Raw genomic sequence first — 15,487 nt, 5'->3', positions numbered from 1 at the left:
GTAATTTCTCTTGAAATTTTTTTCGAATTAAAGAAAATTAATCAAATCGAAACATTTCAATTACGATTACGATTACGATTACGATAGAATTAATTCTTAATCTTTTTCTTGGTGCTTTCTAATTGTCATCTAATTGTCTTTGATTTGATTTGTTTGTTTTCGGAAAAAAGATCATCAGATTTTGGGTCCATTGAAAGTTAATTGTTGAATAATTTGGTGGCAAAACAATTACGATTTGAAAAAAAAACTCATGAGCTTTATATTTATTTTATTTAACAATATTTCTCTTTCCTTTTGAATCAATGTTATTGAATTTAATTGTTTGTTTGTTGTTGTTGTTATCTTTTTAAGTGAAAAGGGATTCAAGTTGTTTGTGGCGTCAATGGATGCGAGGTGAAAATATTTTGTTGCCCTGACAATTTATCATTCAAAGGAACAGAGGTAAAGAAGAGATGAAGATGATGAAAGAGAATGAAGATGAAGATGATGATGATGAATGGCGAAGAGGTTTAGGAATTGTCTTTTTGTGTTTGAGAGACAGAGAGACAGAGAGTTAGATAGAGACAGAGACAAGGCAAGAGGAAAAAGATGATGACAATTAAAGATGATAGAATCTTTTTCTTTCACCGAGAGAGTGAGAGAGAGAGAGAAAAATGAAAAACACTCTACAAGAAAAAGAAGAGAGTGAGAGAGAGAGAGAAAAAGTTTCAATTATTTAAAGGGAAGATGAGAAGAGGGTGATGATGGATTTAATTTAGTAAATTTGGTGCTGCAATAACAAAACATTCAGTTCCAACATCGGGTGTCATTGATGTTGATACTGAAGAGGTTGGAGATGATATTGGTATTTCCATTGTTGTGATTCTTTGTTGTTGATTAGCTTTAGCCTTGGCGTGTGTTAAAATGTGTGATTTAAGGTTAGTTGATTGGGCAAACTTTTTAGAACAACCATCAAAAGGGCAAACATAAGGCCTATCACCAGTGTGTATTCTTACATGGGTTCTAAGGTTAAAATCGAGGGAGAATCTTTTCCCACATCCTTCAAAAGTACATTGGAAAGGTTTTTCTCCGGTATGAACCAGCTGATGTCTTTTAAGTTTAGATGATTCGACAAATGCTTTACCACATTCGGCACAAACATGTACTCTAGGTCCATGGGTATGAAGGTGTTTTCTCATCGCACTATTGTCTCGAAACATTTTGGAACAGCCTTTATGTGGACAACCAATGGTTCGGGTATCATCATCTGATGAGGGTTTACGAGGTTTCATTTTTGCAAATTCAGCTAATTGTTTGGGATCGGATAAATCAACTCCTGGTAGACCTTCCTTAGGTATTTTCTTAATACCTGTCATGTATTCACTAATGTCCAATTGAGGTTGAGATTGTTGGGAAGAGGAGGAGGTTAAATTATCATCATCAAGGGAAGCAGCGGTCACTATTTCTTCATCATCATTAGCAGACACCCAGGTCATAAAACTAAAATGTCCACCGCCTAAAGTTTTTATTTGAACCGATTTCTCTTTCCATCTGGTTGGTGTTCGACGTTCAAGTAGATTAGAACTATTGACCATTTTACTTTCAAGGTGGGTTGGTTGTTGGAGTAAAGTGGTTCCAACCAGGTTTCTTTTGAAAGATTTTTTATTATGTATCATAAGATTGTTGTTATGTGCTCGATTGTAAGATCCACTGCTATTGTTACTTGTTCCAGTGTTGTTGGTAACAAAATTGGAATTATGGAAAAGACTATCACTATGTGTTAGACTTGAATTGTTAGCAATTAAATCACAATTGCTATTGGACATAAACCAGTCCGAGGCATCTTTACTTGAAGGTGAAGGGGATTGTTTTCGTTTTTTGGATAAATCTCTGCCTGTTTCCAGCATTAGATCGGGTGCTGAAGATGGAAACACGGAAACATTGTCACTTTCATCATCATCCTGATTTGACCAATCATCATTTAGGTGATCATTTAAATTATCATCATCAGTACCCAGGCTAACCAATGGTTCTCCATGATCTAACCTATTCTCTGCGTCAAAATCATCGTCAAGGTCTTCATCTTTAGTCGGTACTACAGCTTCTATTTCAACCTCTTGTACTTCCACAATATGTTCTCCATCAGCCATACCTTAAACTGTAATAGAATAGAGAGAAAAAGAAATTAAATAAACATGATTAAAGATTCACAGGGAGAGAGAGAGAAGAAAATCACACAACTGTATAGGCAGAGAGACTGTAGATACAGAGAGAGAGAGAGAGAGAGACAAAATGAGGGAAAGAAATCAACAGAGACAGTGAAAAGAGAGATTGAAAATGAGAGGGATAAATAAAGGGGAAAAAAGAAAAAAAGAAAACAAACCTAATCAATGAAATTTATATAAATCAAGAGAAACAAAATGTAAAAACACTCCAACAGTTTCTGGTTTGGTAAATGTTTCCTTGAAACATACAGAAGAGGAAGGATACCAAATGAAGGAGGCAAAAAATCAGCAATAATTGTTATGGTTAAGTAGATAGAATTCCAATAGAAAAAATAAGGTATTCACTAATGTCCAATGACGTTAAAGTTAAAGATGAATAACAATGTCCAACAACAGATTTATATACAGTCAGAGAAACTCAAACACAATATGAGTTAATAAATACACAAGATGATAGAGAAAAGCGATAGAATGGCCAGAATTGAATCCACAGAAATTGTCATTGGAATTAAGAGTTACTACTGGTGATGATGGTAAGATGGAGAGAGAGAGACACACAGAGAACAAGAAACAAGAGAAAAAGAGAGAGAGAGAGGGAGGAAGGGAGAAAAAAGAGAAAATTATTATATCTGTAAGGCAAAATGGAAGATTAAAAATCAAAAAAGAGAGAAGAGAGAGAGAGTTCAAGTGAGAAACATTACCCATAGAAAAAAAGGACTAACATTCATGCGAAAAAAAAAACTATGAAACATAAAACTTGAGCCCATAAAGATCACAGGAAAACAAACCTTTTCTTTTTGTGAAAAAGTGCAACAGAAAAGAAGAGAGAAAGTTGGAATAGAGAGTTTAAAGAAAGTGAGAGAATAAGAGAAAGGAAAACATGAATAAATACTGAGAATATAAAATCAGTTTCCAGGGTAAAATTTTCATTACAATTCTCGATACATGGGGAATGTATATGAGCATTAAAACCATTGAGAGAGAAAGAGAAGAGAAAATAAAAGACAGAAAATATGAGAGAAAATAAAGAGACCGTTCTTCATGGAAAATCTTATATGTAACATATTCATTGTGACAGGTTGAGAAATAATTAACCAATATGCTTACCGAATACAATTAAAACACAATTAGTTGTAAGAATTAAAGAAAAACAAAAGATTAAATTAAAAGAAATCACCAATCGAAAAGATGAGAACCAAAAAGTAAATAGAAATTAGTTCTTGTTTTTTTTAAGGGAAAAAAAGACAAAGAATTTAAGTGAAAAGAAAGAGAGAAAAACCAAAAGGAGGGAAAGAATTTTTTCTTCTATTACTCAACATGATTTTCTTTAATTTCTTTCCCCAATTTTCTGTTGCCATGGTTACAATGTCATTGAAGGAAAAGCGGAAAATTCAATTGATCCAAAATTGGAAAATTTTTTTCGCGAATAAACAATTGATCAAATTGTCGAATAAATTTTGCTTATTTTTAATTAATCATTTAATTAACGGAGATAACAGATGATTTGTTTGTTTGTTTTGTTGTTTGCAATGAAAATAAATTAATAGAAATTGTTTTCCATCCATAAAGGAGAAGAGGTAAACAAATTTTTCTTTCCCAAGTTGATCGATAAATATAACGAAAATGATGATGATTAATAAATTAGTTAACAAAAACATAGAATATTGAGAAAAGTGTAACAATCAGGAGAACAGGATAAAAGAGAAGGTAAAAAAGGGCGAAACGAAAAGCGGGAATCAAAGGTACAAAAACGTAGACCAGGCTAAGGTAGACCGAAAATGGTACCAAGTAGATTAGGACGATGATGAAATTGTAAGGATGGACAGTTGGGTGTTGATGAGGATGGAAAAGGTAAGTTGATTGTTGATGGTCCGATGGTGAGATGAAATTAAATAGTGAAGGTAAGAATGATGAAACTGAGGTATGATCATCATGGCAGGTTAAAAGGTTTCCTGGTGAGAGTCCGGTTGTTACTACCGTTGAGGTTGACGGTGTGGTTGGTGTTGGTGAAGAGGAAGATGGTGTAGAGGTTGAGGATGATGAGCACGAAGATGAAGGTGAAGATGGTGAATGACATGAACCTGGTGAACCTGATGAGAGGATCGATGACGAGGATGATGAGCAAAAGGAGGTTTCACTTTGAAATGAAGAGAGATAACAATTGTTGATCAGTGAACCAAATTTACCAACTTTCACCATGGTCAAAAGAAAGGTGGTCAAGTCCATCGTGAATGGCATAAGCATGTCCACCATGTTGGGGTTCATGAATTTTGACTGATAGAGCACCGGCAAGACCACCAACTACTCCAGTGGCGATGTAACCACCAGCGATCGCTGCAGGAATGGCGAGTTTACCAAGAGTTGGAGCGTAGATGATTGGGAAACTTTGGACGAAGATGATGGTGGCGCAGAAGCAAGCGAAGGCGAACTATTCGATAAATTAACAAGAAAAGAAAAGAAAAGGAATAAAAAATGAAATAAAATCGAAAACGAACCAATCGAAAGAAAAGAACAAAGTTAAGACGAAAAGAAATTAGATGGAGAAAAGTTCGAAGAAAATTGAATAAACAACAATTTCCATTCAAAAGTTATCCAAGTTTCTCGTTCTCTCTCACAAACAAACAAATACACTTAACACAATTCGTTTGATTATTTGCTTACCATGAAACGCATGATGATTGAATTAGAAAGGATTGGGTTTGGTTAAGTTCGAGAAGAAGTTGTTAAGCTCAAGTGGAAAGGTTAGATGATTAGTTGGAACAGATTTCGTTTGGTGACCTCGTCCGATCCTTTTATACACTTTGGTGGCGCGAGTGAACATTTCCTGAAGATGATAAAGGTGAGTGAGTGGTGAACATGAAGATACCAAGATGATGATGGGACGTCCATAAATTAATTCACTCAAAGTTATTATTCTAAACTTGTTTACGATATTTGATTGTAATCGATATCGTTTTGCTTTCGATAAAAGGAAAAGTGTATAAGGTAAGGACGAGGGTGGGAAGAGTGGAAGGCGGAGGAAGAGGATAACAGAATGATCGTTAAAACGGAAATTAAAGATTCGGTTAAATCGGTTAAATTGTTGGAATATTGAAAAGTGATAAGTTTATTTGTATCAGAATTTAAATTATCTCCAAACGGTGATGGTTAAAGGTTGTTTCTTATCGGCCATTAGAACCTTTCGGTCGTGTTAGGTCATCATCGAATTGGTAAACTTATCGAATTTGAAGAAGAAGAAAAAAACAACCAATAGAATTTAATTAATTCACTTTTAATAGAAGAAAAAAATTAAACTTAATTCATTGATAAAGATCAACAATTAATCAATTTTAATAGCAAATTAACATCAAGACTATCAACACATCTCGTTAGGGTAAAGTTCATCTGTTAATTGTTTGACCTTTTGTAACTTAATCTAATCAACGTGATTAATATTAACCATGAGCCTGAACTTAACTGATTACAATTAACCTGATCAGGTGATAGAAAATTGAATTAACAGATTGAAATTACTTGAGTTTAATTTGATTTAATACAATTAACGGTAAATTGTTTGGTTCACATTTGAATGATAATTAAATAATCATTTAAATTAAAACCATGAATAAATTGTTGTTCAAATTATTCTGTTAGTTTCTGTTAATCAAAAACAATTAGAATTAAGTAAAATAGTCAAAATGATCAACAATTAAATGAACTAAGGTAAACAAAGTGCAACAATTAATCAAATGTAAAGAAATTAAAATCATAATCAATAGAAAATGATCAACCAACTTAATTATCGTTGAGAAAATTAAACTCTTCCTCTCAATTTGGTTAACAATTAGTTAGACCGTTAATTAATTAATATTAATCTTATTAATAAAGACGAAATAATTTCTACAATCAGTTAATCATTTATTCAATCACATGACAATCAAATGACCAAATTGAAGTTCGATTGATTTTCCGGAAGTGATTAACAATTAAAAGTGATTAACCAAAACGGATGAAGATTCAGATGATGATGAGATTACAATTTAATGAACCAGTTTAGTTAATCATCATCATCTTAATAATAATAAGGTGAGTTAATTGCTCCAAGGGTTAAAGTGTAAATGGAGGACAACAAATTGAAAGTGGGTAAAAACAAACTGATAGTTAATTGTAATAACAAACGGTAACATTAATTAACAATAATAACCTGAGGTTAGATAAATTTGTTCATTTAATTGCTATTAGTTAATCATTAGCAAGTTAATCTATCTATGGATTGATCATGGTCAGTTTATCGTGTTTACGATCACAATTTAACCTCGATTTCTCTTCCTGATTAACATCAAACATGACACAACAATCAATTCAATTTCCATCTCTCATTAATTATTAATCCAGATTCTTAAATTAATCGAGATATTGATTCGAGTTGTTTATTAACAATTAAGAGATGGAAAAAGTTTTTCATCGGTACAATTTTTTTTTCGAAAAATTTTTTCTTTCCACCAATCTTAATCAGATCAATTTCCACACAATTAAACAAATAATTAATCAAATTTAACATTTTACAATTTCATCTAAAAATGGGCAACTTTATTCACATTTTATTTTATGTCGACATCTTTGTTATTTCGAGGGATTGGATTATAATATAAGTGTTGAACTATAAATAATAATTTCGTTTTTTTTTAGATTATGAGCTTTTACAACAGAAGAAGGTGAAAGTTAATTAAGAGACACAAACAATTTAAGGGAGAGAGAGAGAGAGAGAAAGTGAAAAACAATTGTTTCTTAAATAGACATTGTTATTACAGTTAATAGTAAATGATGATTTGTTTCATTGTTTGTTTGGCCTCTCGTTTAAATAAGTGATTGCAAGAGAGGTAAAAATCTCTTATTTTTGTTTGTTGGTTTGTTTTGTTATGTTTGATAATCTCATTATAATCTCTTCGTCTTAAATTTGGTTTACTTTTTATAATAATATAAATTGTCTTTTAACTTATTATTTCGGTGTGTGTGTGTGTTTGGATGTGTTGGTTGTTTTCCTTGTAAATTTTGTGAGTTTGATGATTGTGAAGAAAGAGATTTTTTTTGTCAAAGTTAAAGATGATTGGGATTAAGAGAGAAGAGTATGAGTTGGAGAGCGGAAGCAAGTTTTTAAGAGAAAAAGAATGAGAGAGAGAGAGAAATAAGAATGAATGAACAAGGTGAGGTAAGATCAATGTCAAAGAAGAAAAGAAATACAATGATTATTGAACATTATGGGAGTGATAATGATGATATTTTGGTGGTAAAGGTGTTGGATGAGAAAAAGGAGAAACATTTTAGGAAAGACAAGATAATCATTGGGAAGAAAAGTAGATACAGTTTTTGAAAGTAGAGGAAGAAATTGTTGAAAGAATGATAACATTTCTTCATTGATCGATCTTATTGTCTTGGTCATAAGAGATGGATATTTAATGGAAAAGGAGGATCAAGGTTAGAGGTAGGATGAGAAAGATATTTGCAACAACCCAGTGGATAACAAGCGAACCAGGTCCGTAGATGAAGAGAGAGAGAAGATAGATCAAGGCCAGGATAGTAGTAGTTAGTCAATTATTAGGCAGGAATAAATTGGTGGTGTGCACTAATTGAAAAAATTTTTGGATTAATTGTCAATGAATTTATCGTCCATGATAAAATATTGTTTGTTGATAAACTAGTCTAAACCATCTAACTTAAAGTTCCCAAATGAATGAAAATAATATTAGGCAAAAGTAATCACAAAAAAATGAGGACAAATTGGGTATAATCTGGGGAGAAGAAGATGAGAGAGAGAGAGAGAGAAAGAGGTAATTGGATTAGGTGGGAGTAGATGGGACAAAATAAGATAGATGAAAAGAAAGAAAATTGGAAAGAGACATTAATTATATAGTGAACAAGGGGGGAAATGTTGACAAAGATGATGCATGAGAAAAAGGATTATGTGAGGATTCAAAAATTTTTGGAAAATGAAAGATAAAGAAAAAATGAGATGAGAATGGGTGAGGAATATGTACTATCATCAGGAATATATCCTCTCATGACTTTAGTCAAATATCACCGTTGATGCTCATAGTCCATATTCATCTGATATGGCTATAGTTTTTTGTATGAAGGCCGATGAAGGTCAACATCTCCAAAAGTAGATGGGTTTATATATATGGTACTTGAGGACAACTTGAAATCTTTTTTTTTCGTTTTTTGTATTTTTCCAGGTTTATGTTGCCATCCTTTTTTTGTTTTAAGTAAATGAACATTAAAGATGATTGGGCCAATCACTGTACTTTTTGGGTTTAAATACCCTGTGTATGAGTAATGATTTGGACATCATTGAAAATGAGCGAAGAACAAGTTACTTAGACTTGGGCTTGGCTTGGCTTGACTTGATTTGATTTGACTTTTGTTTATATATATACCACATCTAGGCTTGACTGAAAACTTGATTCGACTCGACTTGTCTTGTCTTTGAATGTTTAACTATTGTAATGAGTGATTTGGGTATGAATTTGAAGATAAATGGCTTGAATATGTAGGTTTTTATCTTTTTGTTTGTTGCATTTTGCATCTGGATTGTAAGGCGGTATCGATTAAGAGGTCAATAGATTCTTTTGGTAATCCTTTGTAACGTTTGCCCTTGGGGTTAAAACAACAAGTTGCCCAAGTCAATTTAAATTAACATTAAATCACATCCATTTGTTCCCAATATTGACTCCCATACCATATCCCACTCCATTGCCATTATTCATCATTCGGGAAAGAAGCAGATCTTTGGGTTCAAGCCCATTGCTGAGATGATCACCTCCTTCATTGGAAGGATTCATCATCCAGTTATTAAAGGTGCTTGATTGAGGACGGATACCTGCCATTGATTGATCTCCACGAGGACCAAGTCGTTCTTGACCCATTCCTGGAGGTGGACCTCGAGTCTTAGTCATAGATCCACCACCACCTCCACTCCACAGAGTTTCGGGATTATGAGTTTCATTTGGAATGGCACCCCAACCTAGAGATAAAAATAATAATGAGAGTCAAATAACCATCAAATCAAGACCATCAACTAGTGTTAGTCAACAACTAACTTACCAGCATTGGCACCAGCATTAAAAGCCCAAGTGGCATTGGAAGATAGTCCAACTGATGGAGCCAACATTTCATTATTCAATGTATTTGGACTCGCACCTTTGGCTGACCAATTGTTGTACAAACCGGTTAATATTGCTGGATCTCGGATTGTGTTCACTGAAAGGGGAGATCGGGTCACACTACCGGGAGTTATATGAGGATCATCTTCAATTTTCATACCAGATACACCTTTCCATGGTTTACCAGGCTCAAATTCAGGAACAAGATTATTAATGTCATTCAAGTCCATACTGTTAACTGTTGTTTGGCTTGGAGCTGTCATAACTCCTCCAGTTACTCCTGAAGAGCTTGACATGACTAAACTTTTAAGATCTCCGGCTTGTGTACCATTTGGTCCCATAATAGAGGAAGGAACAGAGTTTGAGGCCATTGACACAGCATTCAACATGGAATCTTTTGACCAGTTTGAACTTTCACCGCCTCCATTTCCAGGGAAACTCAGTCCAGACCAACCTCCGAGAGAGGAACCATCACCACCCACATTGCCCCTGTTCAAACCTGAGACATCATTAGGATGATTCTTGGTCGAACCTGGAGCACGAAGGAAATCATTAGCATTGTTTTCTCCTGCCGATGATCCATGTTCGTCTCTATCGTAGTTGTTGAACTTCCATTTTTGTAGTCGTGAATGTTGACCTGAATTTCCTTGTTGCTGTTGTGAGTGATGACCTTGAGAGGAAGCATTCATTGAATTCATTCCTCCATTGATGCCAGAAATGCCAAGCCCTTGATGCGCACCAGCACCACTTTGGGAATAGTCTTTGAGCGTCAAATCACATAAGTCATTGTTCAACTGTTGAATACTATCACCGTCTTTAAGGAAATCCATGCCAGCTCCATTTCCACTACCGTGATTTGCATTGAATATTGGAGCATTAGTATTGCCAATACCTGATACCATCGATGAATGGAGGGCTCCTCCTCCTCCTTGAGCATGAGAAGATTGTGCAGTAGCCAACATTTGTTGTGACTGATTCGCTCCTCCACCATTTCCTCCATTACCACCTCCAATGTCACCATTGGACTGAGAGTAAATTAATGCAGAGGGATTAACAAGTGATCCTTGAGAGTGAGTTCCACCTCCTCCAGTCAACTGTCCCTGTTGTTGCTGTTTAAGGAACAGTCCCTGTTGGATAGTGATCTGATTTTGTAAATTTTGGATACGCAACTTGGTTTGAGTTATTTGTACGTGAAGATTTGACTGAGAAGAGTTATTGAAAGGACCCCCGTTTTTGGGGTGAGAGGCAATTTGCATTTGTAATGATTGGAGTGTTTTGATATTTTGTAAAAGCTGATTGATTAAATGGATTGTTGGTGCTGCCAACGGTTGGTTCAATATCTATAAAGCAAAGAAACGACAATCAATCAAATTAATAATCGGACACAGTAATTAAAAAGAGTAACGAATCAAATTTCAAATACCTGAGCATTAAGGTGGCCAGATTGAACAGCTAACTGTATCTGTTGGACCAAATGCATCAATTGTTTCTCTGATGGCAAATTGGGTTGGCCAGATCCCAAGTTTTTAGCTGCTTGATTTCTAAGCACATTTTGGACATGATTGATCTAATTTGTGGAAAATAAGATGATTAATTATCAATTTTAATGTAGGGTAAATTATGTAAGCCAAGAATCGTTAATGATTCTAATGAATTGATGAACAATTCATCAACAGTGTAATAATTGCAAGAACTTACTGAGGGCAATGCTTGAGAAGGCGCTTGATTAAGCTGATGATGAATTTGGCTTTGATCATGCTGTTGCTGAGAAGTAGACTGTTGGACGTTAATGATATGGTCTTGAGTCTGAGAGGAAAGAGTCACTTGAGGTTGGGTCTGCTGCATCCCTTGAGATGGATGCCGGTTCATAATACTGGAAAGATTTGAATTTGCGAGGCAATTCATGATTAGACTAGTAGGAGTATTGCTGCTGGCCTGACCTTTACCCCTCGAATCCATATCGCCCATATTATCACGAATTGAGAAGTTTCGACCGAAATCTAACAAGAGAAAGTTTTCATCGTTAAATGAGATCTAAAATAGAATGTAAAAATGAAAACTTACTGAGAAGATCATCTCTCGATACTCCACTGGAACGTAAGGCATTTTCAATTTCTTCCCTCTGTAATGATGAAAATAAAACATTTTAATATTTTGTTGAGAGTCCAGTGTATGCCAAATAATTTACCTTGCACCCAATTTCCATCAATATACGGTAAACTTTACTTGGATTCAACGATTCTTTGGATAATTGTGATGGTTGTTGAGAAGGCATTCCTTGTTTGGCTTTGTTCCAATTGTTATCATCCATTGGATCATCACCAGATAACCAATTGTTTGCTCCACCACCGCGTCCTTTAGCTCCCCAATATGAGAGAGGACTAGCTGGTGCAGCTTCTGATCCCCAACCACCAGCACCCATATTACCTCCAGGAGTATTAGGTGTACTGGGAGCAGTTTTTGGAGTTCCACTTTCGTTCTGTTTCTGACCCCAAACTCCAAAACCTTGAGACGAAATTGAAGCATTAACATCACGTTCATCTTCATTTGAAGGGTTAGTATTAAAATTATAATTGTTAGTATTGTTAATATTCATATTATTAGTTGGATTATTACCTCCAACAGGCATTGGGTTATTTTTGAGTTTTGTTATCATTCCAACCTCTATTCATTGGTTGCTTGTTCCAAAGATCATTGCCTGAGTTATCACCGACATCAACACCATCGTGCATGAGATTACCTGCCATTCCATTGGCTTGTTTGTTTTGGTTATTATTATTGTTGCTGTTACCTTTGTTACCCATATTATTTGAGTTGTTACCCTTGAATCCTGGAGCACCAGGGGTAATCGAATCATTCCTGGACTAGGAGAAATCAATCCCGAACCTGCACCATTTCTGTTCTGTGAGGGAGCATTATTTCCATTGGCACTGTTACCTGGCATTTTGGCATTTGCTGGATCCTTCCAACGAGCAATTTTATGATGGATTTCTGGTTTTCCCAAACGGCTGTTCCATCATCAACACCATTACCGGAAGCGAGGAGCTGGAGGAGGGGAGGAGCATTTTCTTAGCATTTTCTTCATCAGCTTCCCAGCCTGTGGGTTGAATTGATTCATTTATTAAACCCACCTTGTGCACCACCTGGGCAGTGCCCCAGGTATCAATATTTATTGAGCCTGAACCTGAACCCGAAGATGCTGATGAAGAGCAAGAGCTTTTCATGTTATTGCTGTTCATGACATTCATATTGTTATCACGTTTCATTCCAACATATGAGTTGCCCATGTTTGAGCTCATACCGGCCATTTGACCACCGAAATTTCCAACCATCCCAGCGTTTGAAACATTCGCAGCATTATTCGAGCCCATCACACCATTATTATTGTTATTGTTATTGACTTTGGTTGAGCCTCCCCAAATTGAGGTTGCATTGTCAGAGCATGAATCAAATTCTGAGTAGAGAGAAAAACAATAATGAGAAATCAAATCAAATCAAATCATCTTTTCATATGGGTTACAGACTCTCTCTCTCTCTATTCCTAATAACCAAATAGTAATCAAACAATTGTCGTTGATCGAGTTCTACTTTATAGCAATTTGAATGTTTTAAAGGAAAAAAAAGGAGTCGGGAAATCAAACGAAACTTGGAAAACCGTAATACATTGTGAGAGTAATAGACTGTACACATTATAGGTGAGAAAAAAGTTGAACAGATGTGAGTGATAAACAAAGCACACAAACACATTCACTGTTCATGAATGAGAAAAAATTGTAATACTTACCGGAAGGAACTGGTTGATGATGATGATGATTGTTGTTGTTGTTGTTGCTGTTGGCTGAAGGTGTAGTGGTAGGAACAGGAGCTGGAATACCACCTACACTTCCACTGGTCATAGGAGCTGCCGCAGAAGCACCGGAGGGAACTCCTGTCCAAACGTTACTTGAATCCTCTTCTTCACCCCAAGTGCCTCCAATATGAGATGCAGAGTTATGGCCCCAAGGTTGAGATACCTTTTGATTCGTTGAAACTGTTGATGACGATGATGTTGCTGCTGCATTTGCTACATTTGCTGATGATGCTGATGATGTAGCTGAAGCCGCTGAGATAAGTGCTTTGGTTTTATTACGGACGGTATATTCCCAGATTTCTGTGCCAGTAACAGAGGCACCAAAAGACCACATAACGCTGTTTACATTTGGACTTGGTTGGGAGGGTGGAGGAGGGAGATCCCAGTTTTTTTCCTGATTTATCACCTAAAAAATAACAATCATTTTATAGTTGTAATGGAGAATTAGAGTATTGAAGACCCAAATAAACAAGGAAACACACAAAGAAAAAGAAAGAAATACTTACAGTTTTACCCCAATTTTCAGAGAAGAGAGCAACATTGAGACGTTCATCCTCAAAATGTTTCTCTACTACAACATCGGTGGTAGCCATGGCGGCGGAATTGTGATGAGATCCATATGAATAATCATTGTTGTTGTTATTATTACTACTATTACTATTACTATTATTGTTCATTTTACTTCCAGTGCTCATAAAATTATCACAACCACCAATAGCACCAAGAAGTTCGTCGAAATTATCTAAGCCCAGCTTATCATTTTCTGCATCCACTTGTTGCTGTTGTTGGTCACTTTTTTTATCATCTCCACGATTCCAGCCTTGATTCATCTCCATTTTGTTATCATCGTTTTGCCACATATTAAAAACACCAAAAACAAAACAGGATTAAAAGTCAATACCTAGAGACAAGAAGAACAAAAAGAAAATCAACAACACACATATAAATGAGCCCATCGAATTAATTTAAATTAATTAAATAATTATTGACTTTAGTAGATCATAAACATGGAAGAATAAGAAAAAATAGATAAAAGGTTAATGAAGTAAATAAATGGAACACACAGAGGTAATCACATTAATGAATAAATAGAAAGAGAAAAAAAGATCGAAAGAAGGAAAGAAATTGAAGAAACGAGATACAATATATTATAAAGTAAGAGAAAAAGAGAGGATAGAAAGAGAGTAAATGAGATGCTGATAGTAAAATGGTGGATGAACAAGTTGAGAGAGTGTGAAGAAAAAGATGAAAATAGAAAGAGAAAGAGAGAGAGAAAAACGACCAGAAAAAGAGGGAGAAAATGATATAGAAAGAGAAACAAGGTATAGAAAGAAAGAGAAGAGACAGAAAGAGAGAGAAAAAAAATCAACAACACATACGCACAGATAGAAAGTGAGACAGAGAGAAAAGAAAGAGAATCAAAGCAAGAAGAAAAACATGAAATGATAGAGAAAAAAAGGATTGATTGAAAACATAACGAAGATGATAAAATAAATGAACGATGGACAAAATAGAAAGAAAAAGAACCAAAAAAAAGAAAAACAAACACTTGATTTTCAAAAATATGGATTAAAAGGTTAGAGACAAAAAGAGAAACAAAAAAAATGAAAGAGAAAATGGAAAAGCAAATTGATGCGAAAGGAAGAAAAAAACAATATCTAAATGGAAATTCGTCAATTTTTACTTACTGATTAGAGTAACAATTAGGTTGATGATAGAAATTGATTAATGAGGTACATTGAATTAAAGACAATAAAATAAATTAATTGTTTGATGATAATAATTAAATAAAGATTTAGGTCTGACCCTTACGGTCGTCATATGACTGAACACCCTCTAGTGGTGTCCTCTAGCGGTCATATGTTTGTCAACCGCGGTCTGGATCGTTTCCTCTTTGGCTTTTTTCTTTTAATATTTCATACATTGTGGATATTGTTTTTGTCTCGTTTTTTGTTAATTTAGATAATCTTTTATCAAATATTTTCGTGTATCCTTGTAATTGTCTTTCCATCCAGTCGCATCCCTTTATAAAGTGGTTCATCGGTTGTTTCGTGTCTGAGCAGCAGGTAACTCTAAATTTGAATGATAACCAGTTGTATAATTTTCATTTGATCCCTTGTTAATTTCTCTCCTAATTCATATTTGAATATGTTATATATCTTCGCTTTTTCAAATAGTCTTCCCATCCTCTCCTTGGTCTTCTTTTTTATTATTCTCTCCTGTTCCATTATGGTAACGGTGGTTTTGTGAAGAGGTACATCCACCGATCCGACTTCCCTCCATTGCCAGTTTCG

The 15,487-nt window shown here is 34.9% G+C and overlaps 1 protein-coding gene and 1 pseudogene across 6 annotated transcripts; both read right to left on the bottom strand.

Moving 5' to 3' along the window:
* Positions 1-228: 228 nt before the first annotated feature.
* Positions 229-3,470, bottom strand: LOC128398135 (zinc finger protein 19-like). Of its 6 annotated transcripts, none has more exons than XM_053358958.1 (3): positions 3,312-3,470; positions 2,363-2,725; positions 229-2,137 (listed from the first exon to the last, which is right to left on the bottom strand). In XM_053358958.1, the coding sequence occupies exon 3, from the start codon at positions 2,127-2,129 to the stop codon at positions 750-752; it is 1,380 nt and encodes a 459-aa protein (XP_053214933.1). In that variant the 5' UTR covers positions 2,130-2,137; positions 2,363-2,725; positions 3,312-3,470; the 3' UTR covers positions 229-749. The 6 variants fall into 6 exon arrangements, with proteins under 6 accessions (XP_053214933.1, XP_053214936.1, XP_053214939.1 ...); XM_053358961.1 differs by lacking the exon at positions 3,312-3,470 and adding an exon at positions 2,993-3,274; XM_053358964.1 differs by lacking the exon at positions 3,312-3,470 and adding an exon at positions 2,993-3,274 and having other exon boundaries at positions 2,363-2,722.
* Positions 3,471-3,655: 185 nt separating this feature from the next.
* LOC128398129 (putative uncharacterized protein DDB_G0282133) lies at positions 3,656-14,982 on the bottom strand (annotated as a pseudogene).
* Positions 14,983-15,487: the final 505 nt, after the last annotated feature.

The sequence above is a fragment of the Panonychus citri genome, unplaced genomic scaffold (assembly GCF_014898815.1).
Source record: "Panonychus citri isolate SS breed McGregor unplaced genomic scaffold, ASM1489881v1 Contig00045, whole genome shotgun sequence".
NCBI lineage: Eukaryota > Metazoa > Arthropoda > Arachnida > Trombidiformes > Tetranychidae > Panonychus > Panonychus citri.
This window is presented reverse-complemented; position numbering and strand designations above follow the sequence as displayed.